The sequence below is a fragment of the Petaurus breviceps genome, unplaced genomic scaffold (assembly GCF_028583685.1).
Source record: "Petaurus breviceps papuanus isolate PSGF00001 unplaced genomic scaffold, PetGlider_PUasm1.0 79, whole genome shotgun sequence".
NCBI lineage: Eukaryota > Metazoa > Chordata > Mammalia > Diprotodontia > Petauridae > Petaurus > Petaurus breviceps.
In genome coordinates this window covers 6,167,813-6,192,332 of record NW_027186523.1, presented here as the reverse complement: position 1 = coordinate 6,192,332, position 24,520 = coordinate 6,167,813, and the positions used below count along the sequence as shown (strand labels likewise).

At 36.9% G+C, this 24,520-nt stretch overlaps 1 protein-coding gene across 1 annotated transcript in view; it reads left to right on the top strand.

The window, feature by feature from the left end:
* The window catches only part of LOC138175803 (transmembrane 7 superfamily member 3-like), a 41,634-nt gene extending 17,385 nt beyond the window's left edge, over positions 1-24,249 (top strand). The window contains exons 2-12 of the mRNA XM_069106298.1: positions 1,390-1,544; positions 2,706-2,856; positions 3,387-3,507; positions 6,373-6,544; positions 8,388-8,565; positions 12,745-12,831; positions 14,509-14,589; positions 15,743-15,895; positions 18,646-18,743; positions 19,831-19,993; positions 21,984-24,249. Coding sequence (XP_068962399.1) covers positions 1,390-1,544; positions 2,706-2,856; positions 3,387-3,507; positions 6,373-6,544; positions 8,388-8,565; positions 12,745-12,831; positions 14,509-14,589; positions 15,743-15,895; positions 18,646-18,743; positions 19,831-19,993; positions 21,984-22,246 — 1,622 coding nt within the window. The 3' untranslated portion in view covers positions 22,247-24,249. The remainder of the gene's footprint in view (positions 1-1,389; positions 1,545-2,705; positions 2,857-3,386; positions 3,508-6,372; positions 6,545-8,387; positions 8,566-12,744; positions 12,832-14,508; positions 14,590-15,742; positions 15,896-18,645; positions 18,744-19,830; positions 19,994-21,983) is intronic.
* The last annotated feature ends 271 nt before the right edge of the window (positions 24,250-24,520 follow it).

The following is a 24,520-nucleotide window of genomic DNA, read 5'->3' as shown; positions in this document are numbered from 1 at the left end:
TCTCACTCAAGGCCTGTGGACCCTTTGTGATTTACCTTCTGCCTTTCACCCATATACATGCACCCTCTTTCCATGCAGAGACACTTGCCCAGGCTTTCTTATCTTACCCAAACTGGTATTGCTGTAAGTGACTCCGTGGGATCCACAGCATAGCCCAGCTGCACCCCCCAATCATACATGTTTACACCATGTTTCTGATTTCCTGTTGGGGCTACTGATCCCAGCCTTGACTCACCCAACCCACCTCATGTGCATATTCCTCTCCCCCCAACATGCTATTCATTGATTCTTTGCAGTTCTAATTATGCCTATTGCCTTCTCACTTATTTACATCAGGTATTAGGGAACAGGAAAGAAGTGAGACAGGAAGAATCCCTGGGGTGTATCTTGGGCCTGTTTCCTAAAAGGTCAGGGTATGGTTTCAGAAGAAGCAATGCTTACTCAAAAAGAAAGAAAATACCCAATTATTTCTCACCCTTCCTTCCTTGTAACTTGGTTTTTTGTATTATTCATCATAACTATTCATTATAGTCCTAAAATGAATAATGAAGGCGTTATCTTTTTGGTTAAAGCTATTTTTGCCTATTTTAATCAAATATGAATTTGTAGTAATTATAGGTCTTTTCACCCTTGTAGATTTCAACTTCCTTGAGGAAATCAAAATATGCATAGTACTTAGGAATGTATATTTTGTAGATATAAAGTGATTTAGGATTAGAAAATGTTGAACATAATTGTGCTTTATATATTTAGAGAGGTTAAGGCCTAGAGAAAGTCAGAAAAACATTTTTCCTTCTTAGCTTTTCCCTTCAAAAAAATTAAAATGTTTTCTATAAAAATTTTTTGCTTCTTTTTTGAATGTTCATTTCTCTTGGGAGTAGAGGACAAGAAGTGAATTTTAAAAACTAATATTTAATGAATAGATTAAAATTTTGCTGAATAAATATGATATCCTCTAAGACAGTCTTAGACTTGAGTTCTGTGTTTTGTCCAGTTAAGGCAGGAACTGGAGAAAGAAAGATAGGTCATAGTAGGGAAAAGGGGAATAGAAAAGGTGAGGGAGACACGGAAGTTCTTTCATTCAAAAATTATTTATAGTAGGTATACTTGTTTGACCGGGTTTCGGGGTCCAGTGACTTTGAAACAGGGGAATGATGTTACAGGGTATTATCTAGAGGTAGAACACTTGACTTCCATCTTCTTTTCTTCACTATCTCCCCTCTCATAGAGGGACTGGGTTAAGACATTACATTTTGTTTCTCTTGTGGAAGGTGAATATATATCTTAATATATATAGTAGTGTAGTGATATACCGATGATGATGCTTTTACCACCTGGTATTATAAGTACAAATGTAATAATAATAAAAAAAAAATCTTCCCATTTCAGGTCTTCTTGAATTTTCTTTGGGGAAATTTAGACACTTCATGCTCAATAAGCCCTTTCCAGAAGAAGCTGTATTGCGTCATATTGCAAGCAACATCACGTTTATAATCTTCCAAGTGCATTCACAGTACAAGAACATAACAGTCTCTTTCTACAAGGTCTGTATGAGGGGTTCCCTCACTTTGAATTGATTTATGTTTTTGGATCTGCTAAAAAGCATTTTGTGTATGCTAATGGAACTAAATCTCTTCTAAATGATGGACTTTTAAAATTTTGGATTATTACTATTTTAAAAATAAAGATGAAGCCATAGTTGAGTGAGTTGTGTTGATAGATTAGATTATTCATTAGATAATTAATTAGATTGTAAACTCCTGCAATGTTAATGGGATTTAAGATCTCCCCCCATTAATAGGTGACATGTGGAGCCCATTAAGGGAAGCTTGTGTGGGGGAGACTAGCTTCTAAGAAGGCTTTCACACCTTTTGCTAATTTCTAATTAGGCACTGGGTCAGGAGGGTTGTGATGCCCTCTGGCTCTGAGAAGTGTGTATATATACTCTGAGTCAGTATTTGCTTCCGGGGCTCGATTATGAGAAGGATCTTGTGATTCCCTGGTCGAGATTCTGAGTAGTAATATGTTCAGAGCTCCCTGACTGCTCAGATGTAAAGACTTTCTCGATCCAGGGATGTATGTAAAGTGTATAGCAATATTGCTTTGATTCAGGCCGTCAGAGCCCTGTCTGTTTTTCTTTATTTCTCTGCTTATATTTTCTCTGAAGTTCAGGGTCCTGACTTTTCTCCTGAATTAGTGATTGTTATTAAAAAAGATTGTTGACTCCTTGTACAGCTATTTTTCTTAGTAAAGCAGATCTAAGAACCTGTGCTAGCAGCCATCCTGGCTATGCCAGTGTTGGTTGCTGCCACAGGTCCTTAGGGGCGGAGACTTTGCCTCTTTCCGTATCACTAGTGTTTAGTACAGCATTTGGTACATAATAAATATTGATTTATTGATCGATATTGATGGAAGCAGGTTCTGCCTTGGAGAATATCTGTTAGAGGAATTTATTGTATAAAAAAACGAATGCCTTTCATAATTTAGTTTTCTTCTTGACCTGATCCTTGCCTCATACTTCTGATAGTGGCCTTTGCTGAGATGCATTTCATAAGATCTCCAGTTGTTATCCAAACATTAACTTGTATTGTCAACATTTCAGGGAATGTCCAGTAAGAGTGGATCATACTTGTAGTCAGCCTTGTCTAATTCAGTATGTCTGTGGTGGTGTGCAAAAAAAAAATTTTTTTTCCCTTCATTTCTAGAATCCTTTTCCAGACGCTTCAGGAACAGGTGTGGACAGAGGCCTAGTTTCCATTCTTAGACCAGAACAGAGTGTTTGTACTTGGTACTTAGAGACTTCAGGTGCTGATAATGTCTGGAGTGTGGCTGTTCCCCTTTCTTATTCAGAAAAAGGTAACTCTTGATTTGAGCTACACACTGTCCTCCAGCAAGCCAGTTAGTGCCTTTAACCTGAAGGTGACTCCCTTAGGTCACCTGTCTGTAGTTTCCTGTGGGTGGTATTTATTGGAGAAAGAAGATCTGTTACATTATTAGCCTTGTTAGATTTAATGAATGACCCCCAATTTTAATCCAGGTTTTAACTAACCACCAGTAGCCCTTGGTGAGTGTTCAACTCTACGTTTTTTTCTTCTCTTGGAAATTGTAAATTGAGGGACATGCCTTTCTCTCTTGTCCATCATAGTTCGTTTTCTACTTTGAAGTAAGTTTCTCAGTCTTCCCTCTTCTTCCCCATGCCCTTTTCCTTTTATAAATTTCTTTCATTGGCTGGTATAGCATACAGTGAGATCTGAAGGACGTGTACCTCCAGAGGGGGGGATGTTGGGCACTGAAAAGTTGTAGGCTTTGCTTGTCTGCACTAGTACATGGTTGGAGGATTTGAGAGACGTGATCTCTAGTAACTTAACTCTTTATTTTACTTCTAGATCCCATCCCTGGAGGCTGTAATCTGGAGTTTGATTTAGATGTGGATCCCAACATTTACTTGGAGTATAATTTATATGAAACAATGATCAAATTTGCCCCAGCAAATCTAGGACATGCCAGGTATGTATAACTCTCCAGGTTGCTTTTAGATTAAAACCTACTCTATTGTAAAGCTGTATGTAAAGGTGGCTCAGTGGTCAGAGTGCAGGACTTGGGAGTTAGGAAGATCTGAGTTTGAATCCTTCCCCTGGCACTTAGCCTTGTGACCTGGGGCAAGTCACTTAATGCTTGGTTCCTCAGTTTCCTGATTTGTAAAATGGAAGTGATAATACCCCCTGCCTCACAGAATTGTTGTTATTGTTTGTTATTCTGTCATTTCGGTTCTGTCCAGCTCTTCTCAACCCTATCTGGGGTTTTCTTGGCAAAGATAACTGGAGTAGTTTGCTATTTCCTTCTCCAACTCACTTTACAGTTGATGAAACTGAGGCAAACAGTAATGGTTAAATGACTTGCACAGAGTCACACAGCTAGACACTTGTCTGAGGTTGGATTTGAACAAGATTAGAACAAGATTATACATATAATTAACAAGCATTTATTAATTACCTACTATATGTTTCAGGGACTCTGCTAATTGCTGGGATTCTAAAGATCAAATATGTTGGGCAGTTAGGTGACAAAGTATAGAGAGTGACAGGCCTGGAGTTAGGAAGACTTGATTTATTAAATTTTTTTTTTTAAGCAATTGGGGTTAAGTAACTTGCTCAAGGTTACACGGCCAGTTATTTTTGGGTGTGGTGCTGAGTGTCTGAGCCCGGGATTTGATCTCTAGGTCATCCCAACACTGGAGCCGGTGCTCTTACTCGCTGAGCCACCTGGCCGCCCCCAAGACTTGATTTCTTATGTGGCCTCAGACACTACTAGCTCTGTGACTCTGGACGAGTCACTTAACCCCATTTGCCTCAGTTTCCTCTTCTGTAAAATGGGCTAGACAAGGAAATGGCAAACCCCTCCAGTGTCTTTGCCAAAAAAGACCCAAATGGGGCCATGAAGAATTGGGTGTGACTGAAACAACTGAACAACAAAAAACAAAAAAAAGACCAAAAAAATTAGGAAACATCCTACCCTCAGGGAGCTTTCATTGTGTTGGAGGAGACAAAAATATACACATATACTTAGATATACAAAGTAGTTTTAGTGGTGGTAGTTAACAATAACTAGCATTTATGCCAGCTACCAGTTATAAATGTGATCTCATTGGAAATAGTTTTGGAAGGTAGGATGTCAGCATATTGGGGATTAGGGAGAAACTTCAAATAGAAAATGATGAATCTCAAACCTTAGTCTTTTTTTTGGGGGGGGGAGCTTTTTGGAAGGTAGTTGGGGTTAAGTGACTTGCTCAAGGTCACATGGCTAATAAACCTCAGTCTTAAGGGATTCTTTGAGCAAAGGTGAAAAAGGGAATGCATTCCAGTCATGGAGAGGGAACTGTACAAAGGCACCAAGATGGGAGTGTCAGTGTGAGGAATGGCCAGAAGGCTCAGTGGGCTGAACGAAATAAAGGAGAGTTATATATAATGAGATTAGAAAGGCAGGTTCGGGCCAGGTTATGAGGACTCTTTCAAATACCAAGAAGAATTTCAATCTGACCATAGAGTATGGGTTCTTACATTCTGGTCTGTAAACTTGTCTTTTTTAAACATATTTTGGTAACTGAATTTCAATATAATTGATTTCCCTTGTAATCATATATTTTATTCACTTAAAAACATTTTTTTTTTCCCTGAGAAGGAGGCTAAGCTTCACCAGAATGCCATCAGGATTCATGACACCAAAATGGCTAAGAAACTATCCCCTCCAGACTATAGGGGGATATTGGAGAATCAACACAAATTAAGAAAATAAATCTTCAGCCAAGTAGTAGGACAGAAAATAAATCTACAGAAATAATCAGCATTTTTATCCAGCGAGTCTGAAAAGTTCTGGTGCAGTTTTAAACTTGAATAGCTTATATAAATAATTTCTAATAGTTATTCTAACCAGTAAAATGGATAGAAGGGTGAATTTCAGTTAAAACAACAAAATGTGTTAAGTATCTGATTATTCACCTTTGGCAAGACACATAAAAGGCTTAAATACAACTACCAAGCAGGTTTTATAGACATAAAAGGAAGATCTACATATAACAGAAGTATTTAATGTTCCTGACTATGATGTGCTAATATAGTCAGTATTACAGAACTCCTTAACAAGCACCATACCAATGAAAATAGCAAGAAAATGTTATATAGAATTAAATGAAATAATAATGTTCCGGTGAAGGGACAAAAGATCAAGAATATAAAAGGAAACTGGCAAAAAAAAAAACCAGTTAAGAAGTAATGGTATCGTCAGCTTTCAGATTCTATTATGAAATAGTAATTATCCAAAGTATACTAGTTTTTAAAAAGAAATGTATATGAATGGAATAATTTAAATGAGCATGATTTTAAAAAACAAACTTGGGCAATAATTCCCTGCCAGTGAAGCTGTTAATTGGTCTAACCATTTTGAAAAGCCATATGGAACGATACAAGAAAAATTAGAAAATTATTACATTCCTTGATACAGTGATTTAACTTGTAAGTTAATACCCCAAAGGAGGTCATCAATAAGAAGAAAAGCCCCATGTGTACAAAAATATTCCTGGTTTTCATTTTATCTCTTCGTCCTCTCCCTGCCTTGCATGGTGATTTCCTGCATACAGTAGGTTAATAAATGCTGGTTGTACTGAATGGATCATTAAACAGAGAAATGGAATTTACCAGTCCTCAAACATGAAAAGTACGACTGTGAATTTTCTATAATTTAAATATAATTTTAAGCTTTTTCTTTTAAGTCTATAAAATTGTTTTAAGTGCTAGTTTTCTGTTTTTTGCTTATATTTGACACTTAAGTTGTAAGGGAAGAGTGTTTTTGCTTCTGCTTAATTGTGTTTTGTTTCAGAGGCACAGATCCTCCACCTTGTGATCTGGGGACTGGCCTGGACTCCAGATGGAGGTTGCAGTATGATGTCTATCAGTATTTTTTGCCTGAGAACAACCTCACTGAAGAGGTGTTACTAAGACATATGCAGAAGATGTCTGTGGTGTCTCAGATAGAAGCCAGTGGTTTCAAAGTAAGTACGGAATTTGGTGGTGTACCCTAAAAGTCACTAAACTGTGCATTCCCTTTGATCCATTAATTGTACTTTTAGACCTTTGATACCCCAAAGAGATCAAGCAAGGAAAAAAATGACCCATATATAGAAAAGTATTATCAGCAGAAAACTGAAAACTAAGAGGGAATGACTGAACAGATTTTGATACGTGAATATAATGGATTGTTAGTGAGCTGTAAGAATTGATGAAAGGAATGCTTTTAGAGAAAACTAGGGAAACATATATGAACTGATGCAGAGTGAAGCGATCAGAACCAAGAAAAGAACTTATACTATTCAATGAAAACAAGGATAAAAAGGAATGCTGGATCTTCCTCTTTGCAATCAGGTGCCCAGTCTTTGGCATGGTCTGAGGGATGCAAAGTAAGTAAAGAAAAAATGAAAAGAAAAAGTAGCTTCTCAGAAGCCACTGAGATATGGTTAGCCCTTGTAGGGTTGTGAATTCATTCTATTTGGTTTCTAATCTTGTGAAATTACTCCACAAAAGACTTAGTCTCATGCCTTGTTGTTCCATGGAGGTCACAGTAGGTTCTAGAAGGTCATATTGGCAAAGGACAGACTTGGGTATGTTGTACCAAATTTGCAATTTGTATGTTGTGCTCAGCATAGGACTGTTGGTCTCCTGTCTGAAGTCCAGCCTAATCTCTGAGAAGCTTATTACACATTGTCCACAAAACTTTAACTCCTTGAAATACTGAACTGTCATTTTTGGGAGTCTTTACTAATGCCATCACAAGATGGTTTACATATTGTGAATTGACCTGTTTAAAATGCATGAGTATTGGTTGAGAACAGGGATGACCTGATGGAGTGATACAGAGAAGATAAATGTGGGCATTATTTATCTACCATCATAATAGTCGCACAAACAATCTTTGATTGAGTTTGAGGAATATAGTGGGCTCAAAATAAGCCAGGCACCATAAATGTGAAACTTTTATTTCTTCCTGCACAGGGAAGAGGGGACTGCTGTTAGAGCCTGAAAAATCTCAGTTTTTCAAGCAAGATAAATTCTTAAGTTTTATTGAGCTGCAAAAACTTTCATTGATAAAATCCTAACCCTCAGAGTGACTATACTCTTGCATAGGCACAGTGCCTCGCACGCTATAGGCACTTAATAAATGTCCATCAGTGGACTGATTGATAGGCAGGTGACCCTGCTTAGTGTCTAAATCAGGGAGGCTTTGAAACTTTGAAATCATCTAGAAAGCAAATGATTAAACTTTAGAATAGTTTAACATTTATGTATTAGTGGTATCATATAAGGCCACCCTAGAGGTAGGTTATGGTGTGTGATAGAAATAGTAATTCATGATTGGCATTTCAAAACAGATGCATCGGCGTTAGGATGGGTGCATTGCACACTGTTGTGTAATGTTGAACCATGTGAGTGGTCAACAGTGTTGTTTAGCTCCTGTGACAAAGGAAAAACGGAAACTTGGAGGTGAGGAGGTAAATAGCCCATTTGCAAAATGGAGGCCCAGGTGAGCTAGAAGACAATTCAGTTCATCATCAGATGTCCTTCATGGATTTTGTTTCTTGTCATTTCCACAGCCTAGGTTATGAAAATTTGAAAACTTTGGAAGGGCTTTGTGAAGATGCCTTGTTACGTCTTGTTCCTGATGGGGGTGGTGCAAAAGCTCTATGCTCCGAAGCATTTGGGGGTCTGCTCTGTGGAAGACTATTTCCACAAATTGTTTTTTAAATCTTTACTACGGGTGTATTGAGCTTGTGATATGTTGAGTGGAGTTTTTGTTTAATTTTGGGCACAAAGTAATCAAGCTGTCATTTTGTATTTCAGGTTGCTACTCTGAAATCTAGTGATAAGACCATTGTTTACTTCTCATCTGTCCCAGGACAGGGTGTGATTTATAACGTCATTGTACGGGACCCAGCTTTAAATACATCAACTGCATATGTTCCTGCTCACACATATGCCTGCCACTTCAATACTACCCTAGATAATTGTTCTTCTCTTGGTGAGTGCATTAATCCATTCATCTAAATCAAGAAAGAACCCTTCGACTCCAAACACTGGTCTTGGCAAATGAGGAATTTCAATGTGATTATCAGTGTTCCTGCCATCATTTTTCATTTTTAGCCCCAACGAGCTAAAATTTGTTATCTTTTTTATTTTTGTCGTCTGTGTTGTTTCCCCCAGCTGATGTTTCTTTACCCATTTACTATACTCTATATTGGGGGTGGGGAACCTGCTGCTTCGAGACTCTAGATCTTCTGTGCTTTCCTTTTAAGTCCGGTAAGACCTTCCTCCTTTCAGACAGACCTGCCTCTTTTCCTTGACTCCATATCATTTCTCTTCCATATCTTTTGCTTGCATCCTGAGATACTCTAGAGAATACCAATATTACATATCATTTCTCTTCCATATTTTTTTCTAGCATCCTGAGATGCGCTAGAGAATATCTGGAGAGAAATTTCTCTTTAAAAAACATTTCCGCAATTTTATTTATCTTTTGTTTTTTAAATCACCTTCATTTCCAAATTTATCTCTTCTATTTATTTTAAAAAATATATGTGCATTTATTTATAAATTTTATATATGTGTACATGGTTCTAAGTTAATTTCAATATTTAGTTTTAGTAGCTATAATCTAAAAAAGATAACTCAGTAAGATATGTATCTGCAAATGAAAGAGGTGCATTTTTTATTGTACTTGCTTAATAATTTTTTTCATCTTTTTAAAAAAAGTTAAATTTATATTTTTTACAATGAATGAAAACCCACTTTTGCTTCCTTCCACTTCTCCTCCCCAGCCCCTAGAAAAGAAAAAAAAAACCAAACCAAACCCTTGTAACAAATATCTATGGTCAAGCAATGAAGATTCTTGGATTTTTCCATGACTAAAAAACCCCAAACTTTCATCCTCCACCCTGAGTCTGTCACCTCTGTGTCAAGATGTGGATAGAATTTTTCATCCTGAGTTCTCTGGAATCTTGGTTGGTCATTCCCCCTATCAGACTTCTTATTTCTTTCAGAGCTGTGTCTGTGTTATCTTTATGATGTTACTGCTATGGTGTCAAATTGCCTGCCTGATTTTGCTGCTCTGTTTCCCTTCGTATAAGTCTTCTCTGATGTCTTTGAGACCACACCCTTCTTCATTTCTTATAGCATAATAGTAGTCCATCATATTGATATACTATAGCTTGTTAAGCCATTCTCTAGTTAATGACCTCCCCTACCCCCAGTTTCCACTTTTTTTTTTACCATGCAAAAAGAGTTCCTATAAATATTTTTCTACATATGAGCCATTTTTCTTTTTCTTTGATTTCTTTGGGAGTATAGACCTATTAGTGGTATCAATGGATCAACGGGTAAAGAGAATTTTTTAAATTGGGGGGCATAGTTCCAAATTTTTTTCCAGAATGGCAGGACCAATTCGCAGCTTCACCAACATTGTATGAATTGTCTTATTTTCCAGTCTCTTTTCCTATTCCATGAGCCATCTCCCCGTAACAAAGAATAAAAAAGAAAGAAAAATTAAACAGAACTAACCAGCATATCAAGAGTCTGGTAGTATGTGCAAGAAGGAGATGACTGATGTTCTAGCTCAGGTTAGGACAAAATCCCTTTCAAAGTTAAGGTCTTGGGTTCCCCCTGTTGAAATTTTCTGATTTCTTTATCAATATCAGACCACATTATTAAATGGGTAGAATGAGTATCTTTGATAAAGAGATTGAAAAATGAGAATGAAAACCAGCAACAGAGATGGAAGGAGGCATCTTGGAAGCATGGAACCTGGGGGAATCCTTTCATATCACCTTGATGTATGGCCTTGGGAAACTCTTTTAATTCCTTTGAATGATTTTCCTCGTCTGCTAAATAAGGAAGTTTTGAATCATGAGTAAAAAGGTCCTGCAACAAATAGAAATACCCTCAAATTTGTGACTATTGGTAAATGTGATAGCTGGCTGAGCACTCGGTAACCTCATAATTCCCCCCTTCTCCTACCACTGGTAGGTTGATAACCATCATCATGATAAAACAGGAAAGCTTCTAAACCAAGGGTGTGGAGCTTGTAGCCTCAAGGCCACATGTGGCCCTCTAGGGCTTCAAGTACAGCCCTTTGACTGAATCTAAACTTCATATAATAAATCTCCTTAATAAAAGGGTTTGGTCTGTAAAACTTGGACTCAATCAAAAGGCCGAACCCAAGGACCTAGAAGGGCACATGTGGCCTTGAGGCCACAGGTTCCTCACCCCTGTTCTAAACAGGCTGATAATTCCCAACAAACAGATCTCTGAGGGAAAAAAGCACTTTGGTTTTGTTTTATGAAAGTGTGAGGAATTTTAATATGACACTTGAAGAATAGGTGACCTTGTTTTAAAAATATATCAAGGGATCATTCTCTTTTCACTTGATTCTAAAGAGCCATGAGCATGACAGTGGCAAATTTAGGGAGTAGTTTTATCTTTTTTCCTTTGAATAATTATTTTTCCCAATTCCATATAAGAACAGTTTTAAACATTCATTTAAAAATTTTTGAGTTCCAGATTCTCTACTTTTCCCCTCCCTGAGATAGTAAATAATTTGATATTGGTTATACATGTGCAGCCATGCAAAACATTTTTCCATATTATTTATGTTGTGAAGGAAAAAAACCAACCCTCCCCCCCAAAAAAAACCAGCTGTGAAAAAAAGCAAGTGAAATGCTTTGATTGAACAGTTTTATCTCAGAGAAACTAAGTTAGAGTAAATTTGAGAGTAGAGTCATGGGATCAGATTTTCATTGACACCAGGAAACATTTAATTACCATACTTCATTATTAATTATGTTAAGACATAAGGAAAAAAAAACTTTCTTCACTGCAAGTTGTGCAGTTAGTAAAATGGGTTTTAATTTTTAGCACTGTGACTTTCATTGTATTAATAGATGCTTTTGGGATTTATGCTTTGAAGCAACGATTTCATCAAGTCCAGAAATATAATTAAGTGCTTATTTTGTGGGCTTGGAGGATGGCATAAAAGCTATCATATTGGTCCAGATCAAATAAGATGAACTTTAATAAGGATCCATGTAAAATTCTTTGCTTATGAATTTGATTTTTTTTTCACTCAGGTATAAGAGGTTAGAGCATGGTCTGGCAACACATCATCTGAGAAAGATTTAGAGTTATGGTGGATAAACTCTGTGTGACAGTGTGAGATGTGGCCAAAAACATTAATCCAAATTTAGGCTGCATTTAAAGACATAGTGTCTTGAACATGGAAAGCCATCAGTAATTGCATTGTTCTTCTCCCTGGTCAGACTTCATCTGCAGTATTGTGTTCAGTTCTGACTATTATATTTTAGAAAGGGTATGGACAAGCAGGAAAGTGGGGCACTTATATGGTGGCACCATACTCTGCCTTGCTGACCAGATGTGTTTCTGGATGGAGATGAGAGAAGCTAAGGCCACAGTATTGTTGAATATCTTTGCGGTGTTTGGGCAAATACATGAACTGTATTTTTTATGTATTTTTATGTATTTGTAATTTTATGAACTGTTCACTGACTTTCAAATGCCTCATTTCGTTCTAACATTTAACCTGAACTAACAGGGTTACTGGCATTAGGCTCAATCTCTCAGCTGTCCCAAGGGATTAAGCATGCTATACTTTGACCCAGTGGGCAGAATTAGTAGTAGTGGGAGAGGCAGGAGATGGAGAGAGGCTTGAAAAATTTAGTGACAATTAGAACCATGTACAAGCAGAATGTATACATGCCTCAGGATGAGGTGGAGGTCTTCAGACACAACCGGCTGACCACTTGGGAATGCTGTAGACTGTATAGGGAATTCTTGTTCATATGTGGGTTGGACCTGCACTCCAGAATATCTTCCAGCTCTGGGATCTTGTGCTTAGATTGGATATCACTGCTATTTAATATTATCAGTTAATTTTCCATTTTCTTTTCCTTTGACTAGAAGGACCAGAGCTTAAGAAGACCTCAAAGCATCAAGCTCTGTCAGTTTTATATAAGGCACTTTTAATAATCCCTGTAGGAAAGGCAGTGAGATAGTAGGATGAGGATTTTTATTGAAAAGCAAAATTTTTGGGTCAGTTTATACTCTTGGCCCTTCTGGTTGTTAATTAAGCCTAGGTAGCAATTCAGATGATTACCAAATATGACTCTTATTTTATTTTAATTATTTCTAGGAAGGCTTTCAACCAAAGTGTTTTTCACCATTTTTGCTATTCTTGGTCTCTTCATTTGTTTCTTTGGACACAGATTCTGGAAAACAGGTATTCTCTACCTTTTTAATGTATTTCTGTGTTCTTTTGAATGTTTCTAGTGTTCTATGGCCTAAACAAATAACATCTCAATACGTTTAACCAAATGTGTGAGGACTAGGAATTGCTTTGCATTTTGCCTTTCCTCAATACTTAGAATTTCATTTTTTTCCCCTCAAAAGAGAAAGTTGGTTTGGGTACACACATTGTGTGGCCTTACAGACTTTTGTCGGAATTTTTTATTTTTTAAAAGCTCTAGGTTAATGTGAATTTTTTTTGGGGGGGAATGATTATTGTATTTTATGTTGTGTAAATGAGACACCCATTGCGGTATCTAAAGAGTGTTTTATTTCTCATAGTCTGTGCCTGTAAAAATGCAGGCCACCAACGAATTTGTGTAGAGAAATTTAGAACTCTGAAGTCCACGGTAACAGATGGGATAGTAGGAGTAAGCAATGAGCTTATCCTGAATCTTGAAGAAATTGGCTGGTATTTAAACATCCCTAAGGCTATGAGGCCTTTGGGAAAGAAAAAAATCACTATTATATTTTCAACCAGAGAATCAGAATGAGCTGATAGAACTCGACATATATTATTAGCATTTTCTTAATTGCTGCCTCATTCATAGTCATAGCATATTCCTGTCATGTCTGACTAGGAAAGAAGAACAATATAGTGAATTTATGATGTGACAAATTGAGACCTTTTCCCATATGTGGGCAGTTATTGCTAAGCCCTTGGCTTCTTCAGACATTATTACTAGATTTTATATCAAAGTTATACAGTTTCTTTGATTACTCATGTTAAAAGGGAGAATGGTGTGGTAAGTCATTTAGTATCACATCTTTGGGGTTAGACTGCTTTGGGACTCAAAAGGTATAGATTTACCTCCTTTTTTTTAATGTTACTTTTTTAATTGATATCTTTTGTTTTATACCACCTCATTGTTAAATGTGTAGATTGTAAACTCAATTGTACTTTTCCTACTTAAAGACTTATCCCTTGTAACAAAATGTTGAAGAAAGGAAAAAAAAATCAGTTAAGCAAAATTAGCCAACACATCAACCATTTTGCTTCTCTAATTCATTTTGCATAGACTAATACTAGAATTTAATGTGTAATCCTTGACTGGAGTCAAAGTTGGGGTGGTCTGTGTATGTATGCTAGGTGGCAGGGTGAGTAACAGGCTCAGATAATGACAAATAGTAACAGGCTCAGATAATGACAAATTTGCCTCATTCACACAGTGGATAATTGAGAGATGATATGTATATATTAGACTTATGCCCTGCTGTCATTACTGTGAGCACTTTTCAAGATTAATAGTATTGAATGGCTGATAATTCCACTCAGTTCTGTTCTGCCATATAACATATATATATTTTTATTTATTTTTGCTTTTTGGAGGGCAATTGGGGTTAAGTGACTTGCCCAAGGTCACACAGCTATTTTTTTGTGTTAAGTGTCTGACACCGGATCCGAACCCAGGTCCTCCTGACTCCAGGGCCAGTGGTCTATTCACTGCGCCACCTAGCTGCCCTTTCTTGTTCCTTTTTCACTCAAGTGTTCTAATATCTAGGAACTTGAGGGTGTATTGTTAATGAGGAGAGAACGTTAGCTTAAAAATTAACCACTGTACTTAAATACAGAATATTGAACTGTGGTTTCCTTTTTGTGGTTTATTTTTAGAACTGTTCTTCATAGGCTTTATCTTCGTGGGATTCTTTTTTTATATATTGATTACAAGATTAACTTTTCTTCAGTATGATGGTAAGTAAAAATAAGCTTTTTGCTGAGTTGAGAAGGGAAATGTTGAGTTAGTTGCTTGATAGCTGATACTGAATGCTTGGCATAGTGGATGGAGAGCTGCCCTCTGAGTCAGGGAGACCAGGGTTTGAGTCCAGTATTTGACACATACTGCTTTGTGTATCTGTGGACGCAAGTCACTTAGCACTTTAAAGTTTTAAATTGCAGGTAGTTGCTGATCTGCGTTGGTGGAGGGAGTTCCCTATACCTGTGAAGTCACAGGTCCAGACTGACTGTTGCTGTTATATATCCTTACACAAATGTGAATGGAGTATGATGATCACTGTCACATTTTAATCCTTCAAGAAGAATGCCAGGGATGAGAGGACAGCTTGGAAAGCTATAGGTTGAACTTAGAAAAGAAAAGCTGTATAGAGTTCTGCATTTTCATGTATACTCCTCTTTTTCTGTTCTACTATGTACGTGGAAATGTCTGTTTTATTTGGTGTTTTAAGTTCAGAATAAAAATAAAATAGAAAACATCACTACCAATGATAGTGTCGGAGTATGTTTGGAATGTTGATTAGTCCACTGCCTACAAGCTACTACTTCTACAGGATTAAAAAAAAAACAATCTTCCCCCAATTTTATGTAAAGATAATTTATAACATTTTTTTAATATTTTGAGTTCCCGCCCTACCTTGCCCCCCTCATACTGTGAGATGGTAAGCACTTTGATACAGTTTATACATGTGCTATCATACAAAATATTTCCATGTTAGTCATGTTGTGAATATGTTTGTTTTTAGAGGTGCCTTTGCCTCATTTATAATGGAACTACATTTGTTTGCCTTTGGTTCTAGAGTTTTTCTGGAATTAAAAACAAAATTAGTGGATTTTTATGACACTGACCTGCTTAGTGCTAAACTTGTCAGAAGATTTTGTAAACCCGAGCTCCTGTCAGGGCCACGATTAACATACCTTGGGGCAGGCTTCTTGGAGAGTACCTCTGTGAACTGGGCTGACATGTTTTTTGTGAGCAGTTGAACACACCTGTGATTTTAAATCCTAGTGTGTCATAGAAGTTAAGGCTGAGTTTGTTTGCTTCAAGTCATGACTGCTGAAAAGAGTATGGAAATGTGAGTAAAATGGTTTTCTTTCCCCCCTCTTTGTATAGATCGCCTGATTTTGACTGCAGTTGCTGGAGGTGTTGGTGGAATTCTCCTGGTGATGGTTTGGTGGAGATTTGGGTTGATCCTGATTTGTATGCTCTGTGTTGGACTGGTACTGGGATTCCTCATCTCATCGGTGGCTTTCTTTACTCCACTAGGTAGGAGATCATATGGCTATATGTTTAGGCCCTTTGTTCAAGGAATTAAATTAAATAAAAAAATTAAATTCAATAAAATATATTTAAATATTGGAAAAGTATCCTCAACTTGTTACAAAATCAGGGGTGACTTCCATTGTATAATTTTTTTTTTTTAGGGAAAGAATTTATAACCAGTTTCCCAAGTCTTTCTACCACAATCTCCAAAAGCCCTACCTACCTTTCTTCACCAGTCATTAGCATGCACAAACTAATCCAATCAGGCAGATCCTTCCAACATATTGTAGCATACTTGTTCCTGCTTTGGTGTCTGTGTTTCTAACATTCCTCTAGCTTGAAAAGACTTTTCTACGTTTGATTCATCTTTTAATCTCCATTCACAGCTCTTCCTGTCTTCTGAACTGCTGTGGCATTTATGATGCTGCCTTGCTGCTCAATTCTTAATTCTGTTATTGCCTTGTTCACTGTTATTTCGTGGGCATTAATCGTGTTTCTTTACTATATCAATCTATCTGTCTGTCTGTCTATCTATCTATCTATCTATAGTGTGTGTGTGTGTGTGTGTATGTATATGTACATGTTTTCTCCCTCAATAGAATGTAAGTTCCTGTTGAGGGCAGGGATGCTTTTATTTTAGTCTTTGTTTCCCCAAATGCTTGGAATGCATAGATACATAATGAATGCTTTTTATAGTTGTGTTTTAAAAATATTTTTATTTATTTCTTTTATTTATTATTATATTATTTTATATACTTATATTACATATTTATGTAATTATTTCATTAAATTTTCCAAATTACATGTAAAAAAATTGTAACAGTCATTTTTTTTTTTAAGCAATCGGGGTTAAGTAACTTGCTCAAGGTTACACGGCCAGTTATTTCTGGGTGTGGTGCTGAGTGTCTGAGCCTGGGATTCGATCTCCGGGTCGTCCCAACACTGGAGCCGGTGCTCTTACTCGCTGAGCCACCTGGCCACCCCTAACAATCATTTTTAAAAATTTTGAGTTCCAAATTCTCTCTCTCCCTTCCTCTTGGCCCTCCCTCCTCTTTGAGACAGTAAGCAATTTGATTTTGATTATACATGTAAGGTCATACAATATGTATTTCCATATGAACCATGTTACAAAAGAAAACATAAATAAAAACATTAAAAATACATAAAGTAAAAATAAAGTATGCTTCAGTCTGCATTCAGAATTCATCACTTCTGAAAAATAAAGAATTCATCAGTTCTCTCTCTAGAGATGGATAGCGTTTTTTCATCATGAATCCTTTGGAATTGTCTTTCATCGTTGTCTTGATCAGAATAGCTGTGTCTTTCACAGTTGATTATCTTTACAAAATTTCTATTACTGTGTACAGTGTTTTCCTTGTTCTGCTTAGTTTGCATCAGTTCATATAAGTCTTCCCAGGTTTTTCTGAAACTATCCTGCTAGCCATTTCTCACAGCATAATAGTATTCTATCACAATCATATGCCAAAACTTGTTCAGCCATTCCCCAGTTGAAATAGATCCCTTTCCCTTTTGTTCGACTTCTTTGGGATGCAGAGATGGCTTTATTTTGTTAAGCTCATTGAGAGCAAGTATCATGTATTATATTTTGTAGCATTTCTACCAGCGGTTCTGAACACAGAGAGCCTGTTTAAAAAAAACCTCAAAATTTATGTGGGCTGCTTTTGTTGTTTATGTAAAAAATTTCAGTTCATCAGACATTAAATACTTACTGGCAAGAGAGTACTGTGCTAAGCATTTATAATCTAATAAGGGCAGAACACACACATGTAGATAACATTTTTATGAATGTGTATTATTATGTTGTGAGAGTAAAGGGGTGGGGAGTGTGGTGGCTGTTACCAAGGTGAGAAATTAAAGGATGACTCCCTGGAAGAAAGGCATTTCAGTTGAAATTTAGGGGATGGGTAGTTTCTTATGTACTTAGGACATCTAAAAAGACCCTGGAGAGGAATGTTTAATACTATTTTTTAAATTAAAAAAACTTATTTTAAATTTTTACAATTTTTTTTTGCATTTTGAAGGGGGAAGGCTAAGTGACTTGCCCAAGGTCACACGGCTAGTAAGTGTTAAGTCTGAGGCCAGGTTTGAACTCAGGACCCCCTGACTCTAGGGCCAGTGCTCTATTACTGTGCCACCTAACTGCCCCAATGTTTAATACTATTGTCCTTTTCCCTTTGAACACAAAAGGAAATGGCTTGTTGTCTTCTGTGCTGCCTTACCTTCTTGCTGCTGCTTCTGCTTCCTCCAAAAAAAGGATATTTCTTGTGACCTTTAGGAGCTCGGTCTTATTCTATAGACACATATTCCATCGACTCATGTATGGGGATTTGGTTTGAACACAGTTTTCACTGTAGGCTGTTCTTGGAATATACTTTTATTCTGTTAATGTTGTATATGAGACCCATTTTAGTGAGAGTTGATAGCTAAGTATAATACCAGTTACTTAATAGCATCACTTAGTGACATATGTGTGTGTATGTATATATATTTTTATACACATAGACATATAATGTGTGTATATAATCATGTACATGTAGATCTCATAAGATAAAGAAATAATTTATTGCCTTTTCAGATTTTTATGCCGTTCTAAACACTGTAAATCCGAGGTCCATAACTTTCATTTGCAACAGTGTATAAGGAGCTAAAGTATGTTTGTTTCCTTTATGTTGAAAAGATTATATTTCATGTGGACTACTTGTGACTAATGATTTTTTATTTTTCTTTTCCAGGAGACTTGAAGATTTTTCACGATGATGCTGTGTTCTGGGTGACTTTTTCTTGTATGACTATTTCGATTCCGGTAGTTTTCATAGGTTGCCTAAGAATTGTAAGTATGTCATGATGATTTTTACTCATTGTGTGGTTCTAAACATCGATGTTTTGTGTACTAAAGTAATAAATACTTGTTTAAAAAAGTAAGGGGAACATTTTTGAAGATACAAAAGGAAACCAAAGAGACTGTTGTGATTATAGAGACTAATTGACTCTGTGTGTGTGTGTGTTTTCCATACTGGAACGGCTGCCTTGGGTCATTGTAGGTTACCCTTTTAATAGCCACTTTTCAAACATTTTTGTTGAGGTAATTTTGGGGGCAGCTAAATGGCACAGTGGACAGAAGGCTGGGCCTGGAGTCAGGAAGACTCATTTTCCTGAAATCTAATCTGGCCTCAGACACTAAAATGAGCTGGAGAAGGAAATGATGAACCACTTCAGTGTCTTTGCCAAGAAAACCCCCAGTGGGTCAAGAAGAGTTGGACATGAATGAACAACAATTTTTGGGGAAGTATAGGTCAGACTTGATGGCCTTGGAGGACCTTCCAATTCTGTGATATTTTGTGGCTTAGTAACATAATGAAAAGTTTGACCTTTTTCACTTTGACGTATTGGAGAAGGCACTTGGTGTATGATTGTAGCTAAATCATTTTGACCTGTCTCTTGTTTCCTCACCTATAAAATGGATATACGCTTTTATGACCCACCTCACAGCACTGCTGGAAGGAGGTAGCGTTGTAAGCCTTAAAGTACCATATAACTTAATAAGTAATTTGTTAAAAGGGGTAAAGAGTCAACATACCACATAGGAATTGCCTGGAAATTGAAATCCTCCATCAAGGTTAATATCATCTTAGAGTAAGGCTTATTCAGAATAAATATTTATTAAATTAATTGATGCCTGAATATGCCCAAGCAAGTATGGATCTCATATGAGAATGCAAGCAATTTATAAAGTAGATAAAATATTTTTGCTGTCTGTCACGGTGACAGTAACCCTTCCTGAAGTCTCACAGCTTTTCTACAGGCAACCCTTGATAGGTTAGGCAAGGATTTTTCCTTTAACTTGCAGTAACATTTGACTGAGATCAGCATTCTTTTGGAGATTGGAGTGTAAGACTTTTTCACATCATCTCTTGCAGCTGAACATACTGACTTGTGGGATTACCGGCTCCTACTCTGTGGTCGTAGCCATTGACAGCTATTTTTATACCAGCCTTTCATATATCACTTTGAATGTTCTTAAGAGAGCAGTCAACACCAATTTCAACAAAGCTTACACCAATGTGCCTTTTCAAACTAATGGTAAGTATATAAACCAAAGGACTAATAGTGCGACCAGTTGGGAATGCCGATGCACTGATAATGCAGGTTGTCCCCGAAAGTCTTAAGGTAGTTTTAAGTTCAAGTATATGTTTCCAGCTAGCTCAAAACTATCTACAAGAAAGCACTCAATGAGGTGAAATTCCTTCACCTTCAAACACAGCCTGTATATACAACAGTGCACATTAAGATTTTTTATTTTATTTTATGAGGAAGGCAAGGCAATTGGGGTTAAGTGATTTTTCCCAAGGTCACACAGCTAGTAAGTGGTTCAAGTGTCTGAGGCCAGATTTGAACTTGAGTCCTCCTGTCTCCAGGGCCAGTGTTCTATTCACTGTGCCATCTAGTTGCCTCCACATTAAGGTTTGCAAAACTCTTGACCTTAAAGCTTGTTGTTAACAGTAACTTTTGGCATTGGGGAGGAAAGGGTTTAAATTCATGTGATGGGTTCCAGTTTGAGTAAAATTTCATAATATTGAATGGGTTTTTGCACCCCACTTCTTCCACCCCCTAGAATTAAGATCTAATCAACTCAAGGAAGAGATAAAAACAGCTCCCTGTAGAGCTCTGAGTGTGTACAACACAGAGTAGATGCTTAGTGCATTTTTGTTGAATTAAGCACTTATGGTGTTTCTGAGCATAGGAACTGCCTGACTTATTTTTCTGTGGGCTCCCTTGATTTACTCGTGGTGTTAAATGTTAGACCACAGGAATAGATAGATGGTATACTGGCTGGTCTGTATTAAGGGCAGCTAGATATTGCAGTAGATAGAGAACTGGGTCTGGAATTAGGAAGACTCATCCTCATGACATGGTTCAAATCCCACCTCAGACAACTAGCTGTGTGACCCTGGGCAAGTCACTTAACTCTGTCTGAGTTTCCTAATCTGTAAAAAAGAACTGGAGAAGGGAATGTTGCCATTCCACTGTCTTTGCCAAAATGGGGTCATGAAGAGTTGGATACAACTGAAATGAATACACATCAAGAAAATACTGGCTAGAGTTCTGGAGTTAGAAATCGGGAAGACCCAAATTCAAATCCTGCCTCAATTACTAGTTGTATGACCCCAGGCAAGTCATTTAAAATCTGTTTGTCTCAGTTTCCTCATCTGTAAAAATGGTGATAATAATAGTACCTACCTCTTAGAGTTGTTAAGTTTACGTGAGGTATTTGTAAAGTACTTTGCTAACCTTAAAGTGCTATGTAAATATTAGTTATTAGCTATTTTATTTCTTCTCTTTGGCTCCTCTATGCTACAGGATATAGGCACAATTAGGATCTATCTGATTTTCTAGGGCACCCCAGTTATTTCTTTATCTAACCCTCCCTCTTCCCTGGCTTGCCTTTGGAAGGGCCTGAGAACTGGAATGGGGAGATTTAAAAATGAAAGGGAATTGAACAGAGACTATAATAGGTATTCCATAAATCACTTTTGAAGCAGCATCCATATTGTAAACCTTTTCTTCCACCCCCATTCTAGTCATACCTCCATGTAATTCATTCACTTCAAATTATAAGAAATTATAACAACAAATATTAAAGTGAATTAGTTACATTTTGTCTCTTTTTAACTACTCAGAAGGGGCAAGAAAGGCCTATTCATGTCAGTGACGGGGACCTATACTCCCATCCAGTCAGGTACCAATAAAGGTGGCTGGGAAAAGGGTGGCATCTAGCATTTGCCTTCAGTGTATGCAAAACGTCCTTTAAGTGTGATTGATCATCATAGTAGCAGTATATTAAGAGATTAATCGATTAACACATAATAATGATCATAATTAATATTTATATAGTGAGTACTATATGCTAGGTAGACACTGAACTAAGGGCTTTATAATTATCTCATTTCATCCATTTGAACCTGGGAGGTAAGTGCAATTATTATCCTCATTTTACAGATGAGAAAACTGAATTTAAATCTGTTTAATTTTAAAATATAAATTTCAACTGTACATCTCTCTTATTTTGTAGACTTTGTTATTCTGGCTATCTGGGGAATGTTGGCAGTGAGTGCAGTTACATTACAGATCCGGAGAGAGAGGGGGCAACCATTTTTCCCTCCCCACCCATATAAAATGTGGAAACGAGAAAGGGAACGCAGAGTCACGAACATTCTGGATCCCAGCTACCACGTTCGTCCACTGAGAGAGAGACTCTATAGCAAGTTAACACAGTTGAAGCAACTATTTAAAGGGGAGGAGACAGCAGGAGAAAGAACGCCTCTGCTGCTGTGATGGAGGGGAAGCCCTGTCATTGTTTCCCTTTTATCCAAAGGACCAAATCGGCATGAACATTGGAAGCAGTGCTTGTCAATTATGGTGCTATGCTTTGATTGCTTAGGAAGTCCAGAGTGTCTGAAGGTCAGATGCTATGTGTTGCTTGGATACTGTGTTAGGCTCCCTGTGCTTGTTAGCAAAGTTTGATGTGCCTTCAGGACATTCTCATGATAAAGCAGTGTTCAGAGAGGCAGCATTTTTGTCTAGACATTGTTGAGGGGGAGGGTGTCTATGGAGGCAGGGGTGGTGTGGGGTGAGTGAGATGGCAGGAAATGTCTGTTGATGGTAAGTTTTCCCGTTTTAAATTATTTGAAAAGAGAACTTTGAGTTTAATGTTCAACTTATCCAATAAATATAGATAATAAGGAAGGAAAAGCATATGGGCTGGTAGGGATATGGAGTGGAGAAATGTATGCTAAGGCCCATTGTCATTTCATTCTTGAATTCCCTTAATATTTCTCCCAGCCCCTTAAGATGTTTCTCTTTTAATTTGTCTAATTATGGTGGTGGTTTATGCAAATCTTAGACAATCTTTATTTGTGGTTGCTGAAGGGAGTTAAGGGTCTACCCACCGTCAGTATACCTAAAGTATACTGAGTGTTCTTTGAAAATTTTAGAGACTATATAGGATGAGGAATGATTCATTTAATTATCAGAAGCTGCCTAATATGTTCTCTCTCATTAGACCTTTCTACTCTTTCTCATTAGACTGTATCATGGAAAAGGCAACCTTTCTTTTTTGGTTTAAAATAGAACAAACACATCTGATGTTTCAACTGCTGAAAAGAGGTAAAAAATTTATACATCCAATGAAGCTTTGTGGCAGACTTAGTTTTCAAAATCCAAATAAATGGCCGGTGTTGCCTTTTTATGGGCATTTCCAACATAACACTAAAAACTTCAAACAAACGTTTTTTGAGAGTATGTGGGTTGTGTTTTTCTTTTAGAAAAGAACTTACACTCATTAGCTTTCATTCCCTTTCTTGCAAAATCAAAATCAAGTATTTTTTACATTTTGACTCTTGTTAGCCGGTGTTGGCACGAATATAAAAAAACTTGCCTGACAGTCTCTTGCTCAAGGCTTCTGTTACCGGGGTGGTTGAAAGTGAATTTAGTGGAGGGGAGGGTAAAATGCAATGACACTCTAAAGATGTGCCTGATTTTTAATGAAGATCATTAGTGTTGGGACATAACCAACTTTCAGTTTTATTCCTTTGTAGTCTGGGAACCATTTTTTTCCCCACCACAAGAAGGCACTGTACCTTGTACTGCTAACTCCAACAGGCCTCTTGTCCCAGTTCTGCCATAATAATGGACAGGAGACTGGCTCAGCAGTATGAATCTCAAGTTAGTTGTAATTTCTTACACAAGATTATATATGGGTTAACCACTGGTGCTTGAAGCAGTGTAGCTTTCAGCAGTTTTCTTAGTATCGTTGTTGTGATAGTTGGAATTTGTTTATTCATTGGGTAGTTTTTAATTTTTACCTTTAAAAATAGTCTTGGAAAAAATTTTTTAAAAGTTTTTTTTTACTAATTGCCACTACTGTCCAACATCATCCCATTCCTATGGCCTTTTGGGTTTAAATGAACTTCAAATATAAAATTCTGCAACCTTTTATGGCTCACTGATAACACTTTACACTAGAAAAACCCTCCTCCTACCCCTCCTCTTTTTTACTTTAAGGGCCTATGCCTAAGGGATGCATTTCCACTTATATTTATTTGTAAAGTCAAGGTTTGTTGTTACCTAGGGATTGTAAGTTTAAGGCTCTCAAGGAAGAAAACACATTTTGTTTAACTTTCAAATTGCCATATTTTGTGAGCAATCAAAATCAGAAATTTGTATATCTTTTTATAATAAATACGTGTTTCTGAAAATTTTTCTCTAGGCTGTTTACCTTATCTGTGTTTCTAACTTTGGAAGAAAATGAGAATAAAGCATGTTCCTTAACTGTGAAATTTGATATCTGGATTCTTACTCCCTTCATGGAAAGTATGAATTAGAAAATGTATTTAAATTTTAAGTACATATAGTACTGTCCATAGTAACACAGTATGCTCTAAAAGAGGTCTTTAGAATTCCTTCTTTATTCCAATTTGTGCAAATAGCACTTAAGGTATTTCTAAGTAAATTGGTAAATATATATTTTTTTTGCCTGTTTTCATCTATAGTGGAAAAACTGGCTTCTGTCCCATCATAAATGAATTTAGTTTTTTTGATAAATACTAA